This window comes from Cydia amplana, chromosome 11 (genome assembly GCF_948474715.1).
Source record: "Cydia amplana chromosome 11, ilCydAmpl1.1, whole genome shotgun sequence".
Taxonomy (NCBI): domain Eukaryota; kingdom Metazoa; phylum Arthropoda; class Insecta; order Lepidoptera; family Tortricidae; genus Cydia; species Cydia amplana.
Window position 1 is genome coordinate 8,812,697 of NC_086079.1, and position 10,744 is coordinate 8,823,440.

The following is a 10,744-nucleotide window of genomic DNA, read 5'->3' on the forward strand; positions in this document are numbered from 1 at the left end:
CTACCAACGTTTTATTATAATAATATATTTAAAACGAAAAGTGCTAAAGATTCACAAGAAGACAATCAACGCAACTACTTGCGAAACTAAACAAGAAATACCAACATTTAATAATATCATTATGTTTAAGAGCAAAAGTATAAACGATGTTCCAGAACGCAATGAAACGGCCAACGCAAATATCAAGACTGTGCAACCTGAATCACAAACTACTCAGGAAGAAACACCTAAAGGCAAACTTGCAAACTGTCTTCCAAAAAGGCAAATGACCCAAAACAGAAGAAATAAAAGAGCTACAAGATAAAGTAAAATCCACAATCATAGCATCGTTGGCTGACAATTCTCTTAAAACCAAAAGGCAGAAAAACGTCGCTGTGGCAACTTTGCTCAAGCTCGGTGTAGTTCCTGAAAAACCAGTGAAGCTTATAAAGCCGGATTATTTTGAAAATCCTCAGACTGATGAAAAACAAATTGAGAATGAAGTTACCGAAGTAAAGGAAATTCTTTCGAAGGCAAGCAGTGAAACTTACGTTGATTATATAGATCAGGATTCGATATCGAAGGTGAATGGGTGGTTTAACAGGATGGAGTGCCCGAAGCCTTATAAGCCGCAGCTGCAGGAGCCTTTGGTGTTAAAGGATTGTGTTACGTTTGACAGTTTATCTACCTACCATTGATATAACAAAAAATATGATGTCGTATACAGCACCGAATATAAATATTCATATCTTTACGGTGCTTAGCTTAATGTGTTTACCAATTAGTTAGTGTGAAGTAAAGTTAGCTCGCTTCTCAAATTAGTTATCGATTAACAGTTTTTAGCGTAAAGTGCCGTGCAATTACATTTCATTTCATACTTACCAAATTGTTAAATATGAATGTAACGAGGGTCACGGCAGGAGCCGTTTTTAATGGAGAGACAAGTTAGATTCTGACTCCTTTTAAATAAAGACTATGATCACCTAAGTATTTACGTAAATACGACACCATACTGTAAATACGACAGCCGATATAATGATTCACTTGGAAAAAATCTTGCTTTTTTTGTGATAAGATGAAAGGTACTGGCCGGTACCGGTAAATTTTCATCGTTGGATTGGATGGGCTATGATATTGGTTTTATATCTGTAACTAGGTAGCAGGTGCGCGAAAATATGTGAATTACTTTGAGCAATGTTGCTAGCACCATATTTCCCTGTGCTATTTATAGATCATAGCAACACGGATAAAAACTAATGAGTAGTAAAGTATTAATTCGTAAAACTTTGATAACCACCTACTCGAAAAACGAATACTAATGTTAGGAAGGCTAGCAGTTTTTTAATTATTGAATTTGACTAATAATTAGTTGATATTTAACATTCTGTACAATTTATTTAAACATACATAAATATTATATGTTGCTTGTCAACATTTGATATTATTTGTAGGAGCATATATACAAATTCAGTTCAGTAAACGATTTGCCATTCAATAATTCTCACCACGCGATATCGGATCAGCAAAGAGAATCCAAATTCAATTCTAAATTTAAATATTCAAGGATTGCTAATGACGCCGGTTCGAATCCGGCCTTCACCACTGGAGGGCTTCGTCACTTTTTATCTATTTCAGTTTATTAAATATTCAATTTCTTTTTTTGCTGCCAATTTTAGCCCCTGCAGTTGAGTCATCGATATATATTAGGTACACATTTATCGATGACCTGTGACATTTCTATCTATTCTGCTTGACTTTGAATGACAAAAGTTCATTTGGCATGAGGTAAAATACTTAGTAACTGGTAAGTACGTTACTTCGCTACCCAGTACTTGGGTGTAGATAATGTTTAGTAAGCGATACTCTGAAAATACTCAAGATTATACTTAGTTGTTATCTAGGAATATTTTTTAATTCGTACCGTATTATCTCCTGACAGTTCTAAATATTATAATCATACCCCGCAACGGAGCTAGCAAAACCGTAGCATATGACAGTTTTGTGTCAGGGTTGGCGATTATGATGAACCATTTTGCTTTAACTTTATTGTATGTAAGATTAATAAAATTGATCGAGAACCTTGTTGACCCTCTTCTGATAGTTCCAATATAACCCGGTTTAATTTACTGTCAAATAATATAAATTAACAGGTCAATGTCAATATTAGATGCGTTTCAATGTATCTGTTATTTTATTTATAAAATTACGGTTTTTTGCATTTCTTTCAAATATTAACATGGAATTTTCATTGCTTGAAAATATTGGTGTGTTTGAAAACAAAGAAAAAATATTTTTTGTACTTTAGTTTATGCGTAGTAGTGATAACCCTGACGTACAACTGCTACAGATTTGCTAGCTCGGTTGCGAGGTATGATTATAATTATTATAAACGTGAGCCAAGTAACTAAGTATTTTCTCGTCGTACTATAAATCAATTTCACTTTTTAATAACAATGTAAATACTAAAGCGACGGAGTTCCCATGCCATTGTCTAGTTTTTTTTTGTGATAAAATGGAATGCACTCTTGGAGTTTGGCCGGTTAAATCGGTTACTGAACTTAAAATACTTACATATATTAGAATTATTAATATTTTCATAAAAAGCTAGGGCTATACATGTATTTGTAGTTATAATTAAGCCAAATAAATGGTATCGATGGAAATCATTTGGGATTTTCTTTTCATTAAGTATAGTGCAGAAGAAAACGAGGGATGTAAATTAAATAATTTGTATTTAAATATATTATTGGTAGGTAGGTACATTTTTGTTACCTTGTGTTTCGATATATTTTAAAGAATTAGATAGGTAGGTACTTAGATAAAATTATACACGAAAAATCGGTACATAGTTGATTTGACAAAACCTTTCGTAAAAATTTGGTTTTCCTTACTATCTGTTACATTATATAGTTATTCAAAAATCCAGTTTCATTTGTAGATATTGAAAACTACAAATTAAATAACTAAATAAAAGTTACTAAAAAAACTAAATAAAAGTAGAAAAATCATTAACATATTCATGATTGTAATTCAATATATTTGAAAAAAACATTTGAGCTACCATTAAATTCTGTTATGATTAGTTGTTTGAGTTAGGCCCGTAGCGTAAAAGTATAAAACATTGCCCACCGCGTTACAGTTCAGTAATAGCGAAATAACTTAAAAGTAGATACAGACTATACACTTTCTTCAGAAACTTACACTTTTACTTATACTTTTACGGTATAAATATTTAAGATCTGGATATGATATCCATTATGAGTTGGTAGACAAAGTAGGTATTATTTATACATTGATGAACATGTATGAAGCAACTGGTTTTTTTTTACTATTTTTCCTACAATAGATACCGATAACTCGAACAAACAAAAACAAACGATAAAACTTATAATTATGAACTTTTACGTAGATTGAATCTAAACTCTACTTACGACTAGACATCAAAAGTTACATTCAAATCAATCATTAAGAACATAACAATTACACAACTGGTCACATACAAAATAGTGTCTTAAGAATTGTATTCTCTTTAAATATTTATAAATCTAGAGAGATTTGAAAGGAATGTCATCGCTACACGTCTACTACACACAAAGCGCCATCGATGAATGCGTTAATAGTAAAACTTACAGCGGAAATGTACAACGTGTTATGTGGGGATAATATTGTTAGAATCTTTATCAAATTTAAATAACAATAATTTAGTTGCAGGGCCTCGATTTAAGTCGCAGGGAGATTTCGTGTCCCAGGATGCAACAGGGCGGTTTGACGTTCATCCCAAGTGTAAGATCTGGCCTCTACCCCACCACATATTTTTTTTTCTCATATATAAGTATGATTACAAAAGTAGAAGGAGACTCATGCGGCACCTTACAGACTCTACGTACTCTCGAAAAAAAAGACGAATGCGAATTATTATTACCCTGCGGTAAGCAAAGTGTTTTCTACTCTAGGCGTTTGTAATTAACGTTCATTTTTGCTTACAGGACCAAGCAGAATAATAATAGACATTTCAGTTTTTTATGAGAGTGGCGCTGCTATGGTGAAATCTGATTTACGACCCTGCAGCCAGTGTTTAGAGCTAATGCGACTTGTCATAAGAGTCCTTGTGCTGGTAGCCGCTTACGTATCCGGAGCCATCCACCAGGTCCTTGCGGCCGGCGATACCCTTGCCCTTGCCAGTATCGTCGAACCGGTTCCTGTGCGAGCCCGTGTATTTGCTGGTGTCCGTCAGGCGATCCACTGTTGCTGCGGCTGAGGGGGATTTTGCGACCTAGAAGCAAGTAGTAAGATTTTGTAAACGAAATGTTTGACTAGTATTTGAAATTAGCTTAGAATTCTACTTATAGGTACTTGGTCAAGCAGATCTTGTCAGTAGAAAAAGGCGGCAAATTTGAAAAACGTAGGCGCGAAGGGATATTGTCCCATAGAAAATTTGAATTTCGCGTTTCTTTTTACTGACAAGATTTGCTTGCTATATTGAATTTGCCATTTTAGTAAGGGCATAGATAGCTAGAAAGTCCAATTAGTCTTTACCACATATTCACGGCCCATTACGCTTTAATAGGTATTAGGTAATAACATACCTAACTATACAGCTATACGTAGTTGGACAGTATATACAGTGTCTTGTTTTAAGAACATTTGATTTAGGTAAAGATTAGTTACACTATGTTGATAGTGGCCTTTGATATAGGTATTGACCCTAAAAGCCTAAAAATAAAGAAAGGTAGACATATAATAATTTCATAGCTTATATTTACCTAAAGGCATCTGACAGCAATTTGACCCAGCTAAGTATGCAACCTATGTAAGAAGAGTAATAAGCACTTACATGTGAAGTCAACCCTGGCTGCCCACACGTCGTCAGCTTCTTCTTAATCTCGTCCAACTCGACCTTCTTGCTCTTCGCCAAGTCTTCCAGGAACTTGAGGTAGTCCGCCTCAGCCAACTTCATACTCTTGAGCTTCTTGAAGTGTATGGCCGTGTCTGTGGTGGTGATCTTCTTGCCGTCTATGACCTTGGCCTGCTTCATCCACTTGTCGCTCTGGGACAGCGTGATGTGCTTGCCGTCTGACTTCGAGTCGCCGAATTTTGAGAAGGCTTTGAAGGCGTCCTGGAATGGTGAGAATTTTACTCTCTGTTAATTTTTATGACATGTATGAGAAGAGGTGCTGTTTCTGTGAGGTTAGCAACAATAAAAGCACTCCTATAGCGAAGTGTTATTGTAGAAGAGATAAATATACTGTTAAAAAAATCGTGCTCCAAATTTGACCGCTGCAGATGGCGTTGTAAAACGTTGTTTGTGGAGACTGAATTGTATGAGGTCTTTTATTAGGGTTCCGTACCCAAAGAGTAAAAACGGGACCCTATTACTAAGACTCCGCTGTCCGTCCGTCCGTCTGTCACCAGGCTGTATCTCACGAACCGTGATAACTAGACAGTTGAAATTTTCACAGATGATGTATTTCTGTTGCCGCTATCACAAAAAATACTAAAAACAGAATAAAATAAAGATTTAAGTGGGGCTCCCAAACAACAAACGTGATTTTTGACCGAAGTTAAGCAACGTCGGGCGGGGTCAGTACTTGGGTGGGTGACCGTTTTTTTGCTTGTTTTGCTCTATTTTTTGTTGATGGTGCGGAATCCTCCGTGCGCGAGTCCGATTCGCACTTGGCCAGTTTTTTCTTTATTATTTTGACCTCCTGAAGTGGCACTATTTAAAACTAGTATTTTTTATTGATTTGCTCTGTCTCTGGTGGTTACTTATACAGCGTTAAAACAATAGTGACCCGGATTATAATATTAATTGACCTATACTCGTCGAGCTTTCTCAAATAAGCTTTTATCTAACTGCAGCTTAGTACCTATAATCGCGTGTATAAGTAAAGTGGAAAAGGAACTATCTAGTTATACTGCACACACACCCCTAGAGCGCCATCTGTTTCAGCTATCGAATCTGCGGATACCATATTTTGCACTACTTTACATTAATGTTCCTTTGCCTATGATAAAACTAAAAGTACCTATTGTTCTGCAGACAATTGTACTCGGTGCTTCTTCGGCACAGCTAACCACTCATAGACCTTATAGCAACGAGATAAGGGCCATCAGAAGTCAAGCTTAGTACCTTAAACGAGACGGCATTGTCATCAGGCTTGGTTCCGTTGGCCGCGCCCGGTGCGGCGCCATTCTCGAGCTTGACGGCCTTCACCGCCTGCGTCGCCTGCTCCACGGAGTCCTGGGGCTTCGCTTCTGACATGCTGACTGGAAACGTTTGAAAAATAACGTAAGTACAATGTTTTTAATGAACAATAATAGGGTGGAATGACGACATCTTTAATCATTAAGTAGTCCAGTCGGTACCTACCAATAATATAGGTATAGTTTTATCCATGCCGTAATCGGCAACGGCGACCCTAGCTAATTACGAGCGTGAGCTCTGATATGGCTGGCAAAGCCGAACTTACTTTAAAAAAAATAAAACCGACTTCAAAAAGGGTGAAATTAAATATTACGTATCCTTTTTGAAGTCTATGCGTCACCAACTGATATGTTTGAAGTCGGTGCCAAGCCAAGTAGTAACAATACCAGTCAATTAAAAATAATCAGCTTTATGGCTATAAACACCATTTTTGACTGGTATTGTTACTACTTGGCTTGGCACCGACTTCAAACATATCAGTTGGTAACGCATAGACTTCAAAAAGGATACCTAATATTTTATTTCATCCTTTTTGAAGTCGGTTTTATTTTTTTTGTAAAAAGTTTTTATTTTTCCATATTTAGTTTCCTATTTTCCTACCCTTATGATTGGATTTTTTTTTCCAAATTTATATGGGACCAACTTCGGGGTATACCCTTTCCAATAAAAAAATAATTATCAAAATCGAACTACTCTGTAAAAAGTTATGCGTGGTCATGCATAAAAAAAATGCGTATATATTTTTTTTTATGCATGACCACGCATCGACTTGAGAACCTCCTCCGTTTTTTTCGTCGGTTAAAAACTCTATCGCAGGTGGGGCAGTAAGTCCAGTCCAGTCGGTACCTAGCAATAAAGGTGGTAACTGTCTTAATTGGTCTAAGATAACGTCAGTCACTCAAACTCAATTAAAAGATAACTTAATAAAAACACCCTTTGAAATTTAAGTGGTTTGTGTAAATACTTACAATTAGTAGAAAAAATGCGTAATTAATGGAATTTTAAAATATAATGGGTATTCTCATTAACCTTCTATTGTTCCTTTTACATACATATCAATATTTTATTGTATCCTCTTCGTTTTTAAAATATCAAGTGAGTGGATAACCTCAGTAGAATACCTATGATTAAATTACTGAGAAAACTTGGTAGGTACAGCAGTCCAACTAAGCAAACCTAGTATATGAAATACCAAAATGACACTACGATAAACCTTACCTAGCTATAGGTAGGTATAGGTTAGTACCTATAGTATTTAAAACGTCAATGAGGTCTCTTATAAAACTTTTACGTAAACGTCGAGACCCTGCACGATGAATTGTTTAAATATTATTCCCCGTTTATTAATGTTTTGATTTTATTTAAGTGCGAAGAGATTGATAAGATATCCGTTATCGTTACAGACACAATAGGTAGCGTCATATTTACCAATTTAAAGTGCAAGGAAATATTGTATTACCAAAATATACCATCCATTACTAACGTCAAGGTAATATTGTATTAAAAACGCGTGTCGGGAGTGATGTCATTCGTAATAACCAAATGCGAACGGTTTTGCTACTATCTACCCATCGGAATAGGAACCAGAGTCGCGGATCACAAAAAACCGCTAAAAGCGGCAATTACATCACCGACCTTGCTAACGAAATGTTTTGCAAAGTTGTTGATAATGCTCACGTCCGTAGATATTCCCGTAATTCACACATTCACACTATACATTTACATACACGGAAAGGTGCAGCTCAAACGACACAATCTTGATTGGCTAGCACAAGAACGTGGCCCTTAGAACTTTGTCATACTGAAACGTTAAAAGGTCACACGTCAAATTTAAATGCATTTGTAAACGAACAAAACGATAGAAAACTATTCTTTTCCGGTGTCGTGTAAGTACAGAGCGGCCTTATAATCTAGAGATTTAAATCCACAGGTATTACCTATACCTACTTACAGTAGGTAATTAATTATGCAGACGTATTTAGAGTAGCTCAAAATGATTAGCCACCAGTCTTAACAAAATACGTCAGTTTACTAGATAATTCAGAGAACTTTTCCGCTATAGACACTTCTGCTGCTGACTGAATAAAAGTGGGTTATATGAATTGTATAGGTGCCTAGCTATATACAGCAACACGCGGAAATCGTATTGCGACTGCCGATGCCGACTGCTGACCCAATTTTCAGCTGCACTACCCACTACCTACCTATGAAAGATTAAACTTGTTATAAAGAATGAACTCATAATGGTTTGAAGATCAAAATAATTACGAGCACTTTATTCGTAAAATAGGAAAACTGAAATCTACTCTGGTATTTCGGCGTCATCGTCATGCAAAATAAACTTGTAATTTAAAATTAACTCTACAAGCACGCGGGGGCCGTAACAATATGCTATTACACCTCCACAGGACTGTGGGTGCTCTACCCATTAATACTTATAAAATCTAGACTAAATGATCTGACCTTAGAGATCAAGGTGGCGTGGTCCCTTTATATATATACTTGCTACCTGAGTGCATGTATAAGACCTATATGCTTAGCAGTGTTTGTTCTATTGTAAGGACGTCATCACTCAACAGAGCAAATATGAGTCATCAACTCATCATCATGTAAACTCTACATTGTAGAGTCTATATAACCATCTTGGTTTCAGTGTTTATGTGCTCTATTTAGCGCGCTGCGATAACAAATCTCTGCTAAAGTACTACTTAAATTCCTAATCAGCCTTTAAATACGAGACGTGTCCGAGTTGGGCGCGTCTTTATTACAGTTTTGTTACTTGACGTGGGCGATGCACAAATTGGGCGGCTATTTGAAATTTACATTTCCATTTCAATCTACACATGTAGTTCATTGTCTCTGTAAGCAAGCTTATTGAATTGAATTCGTAAAATATTTGTTTTGTAAAATGCGAAGGCTGTTTTGCACCGCCAAGGCTTCAGACGTTTATAAATTTCTTTGTTCAAACATTTTCAAAGAAATGTCGCAATGCGTACTCTATTCTAACTTGAAGGAAGGTCAAGCATGCGAATAAACTTAATGGGGTTTTTAAGCAGTTCTGTCTCACCTGTCTGTACCTATAGGTAGATTAGGTAGGTAGGTACCTATTCAACAGGGGCTCTTAAGGCGCACGCTCGTGCCATATTTAAATGTTGCAAGTACGTCGTAGTTTGCGTGACGATGGGTGATTAGTGGCACCTTCTCCGACCTACTTCCTTGGCTCATATTTATGCAATTCCGGCCATCGCTCTCGGGCGGGTCGCGCTGGGCTGTAAACACCACCGTCCGCCGAGCACATTGCCCGATGCGTACCAGTATAATGCGATCTCCGACTACACGAGTTAGTTACTAATAGTTGAGACTGATACTAGAGACGAGCTAACAGTTGAATACAAAATGTATAGAGAATAGTTAGGTGTGCCGCGCTCGTTCCCACGTGCCCGACGAATTATTAATTGCAGAGCCTCCGTAAACACTGCAACTGCGATCATTGAAATACAGTGCATTCTGACATATTGAGGTTGTGGTTTTGATTTATCGACGTATGTTTAATTAATTATTCTTATTCATGTAAGACCTATATGCACACGCAGTGGCGGATTTCCCATAAGGCACAGTAGGCTCGAGCTTAGGGCGGCGAGATATTAGGGGCGGCAAATTGTGGCAAAAAATTATTCATATATAGGCAACGAATTCTCAAAAAAAGGTATAGAGAGAAATGCTTGGAACACAATTTTTGACTTCGTAACTTTGTTTGAACTACTTAGGAGGTGAACATATCAAAAGTCCCCGGCCGTAGCTAATGAGCCGGGGAAAGAAGGAGATTTGAAGGTCCCATTTTTCGGTTTTTCGCTTATACTTATCTCGGAAACTATGCGTTCTAACGACTGATCATTGTACAAAATGAAAGCTGATTAAATTTGCTACAAGTTTTATTTAGTACAGTTTTTCGATATCATAAGCATCAGCAATCATTGCCGTAGATAAATTACAGTTAAGTCAATCAGCTGATGCTTTTCAGCCATCTTGGCGACTTTTGATATTTTCACCTCCTAACGAGTCCAAACAAAGTTACTTAGTAAAAAATGTGTCCAAGCATTTCCCTCTATACCTTTTCGTTGCCTGACCTAAATGCAGTCAGTATGATGGGTGCTGATACTGAGAAAGGGGCGGCTACAGGGTCTGAGCCTAGGGCGGCAAAGACTGCAAATCCGCCACTGTGCACACGGTTTATATGCTCCAAACTCACAAGGCGTAAACTAAATAATAAGAATGATTAATACTAAATAAGGAATTAAGGATATTAGATTACCCAACAGAAAATATAACTCGAGAAGCACTATTTAAACAATGATGCTAATCGACAATAGGTAGTTATTTGTTTTACAAGGGGGTAAAGTTGTTGTTTAACCGCTCGCGCTAATATTAATACCCGAGCACGCGAAATATTCCAAAATTGAACCATGACCACGAGCGAGTGATTCGAGAAGTATAATGAGGGTTTCAAGGCACGAGGGTTACTTAAACTTTGACTTTAGCATTACCTATATTCGGTTCGAA

General features: G+C 36.8%; 1 protein-coding gene across 1 annotated transcript; it reads right to left on the reverse strand.

The window, feature by feature from the left end:
• Nucleotides 1–4,005: 4,005 nt before the first annotated feature.
• LOC134652436 (tubulin polymerization-promoting protein homolog) lies at nucleotides 4,006–6,246 on the reverse strand. Its single transcript, XM_063507624.1, has 3 exons — nucleotides 6,110–6,246; nucleotides 4,814–5,095; nucleotides 4,006–4,252 (listed from the first exon to the last, which is right to left on the reverse strand). The coding sequence occupies exons 1-3, from the start codon at nucleotides 6,239–6,241 to the stop codon at nucleotides 4,061–4,063; spliced, it is 606 nt and encodes a 201-aa protein (XP_063363694.1). The 5' UTR covers nucleotides 6,242–6,246; the 3' UTR covers nucleotides 4,006–4,060.
• Nucleotides 6,247–10,744: the final 4,498 nt, after the last annotated feature.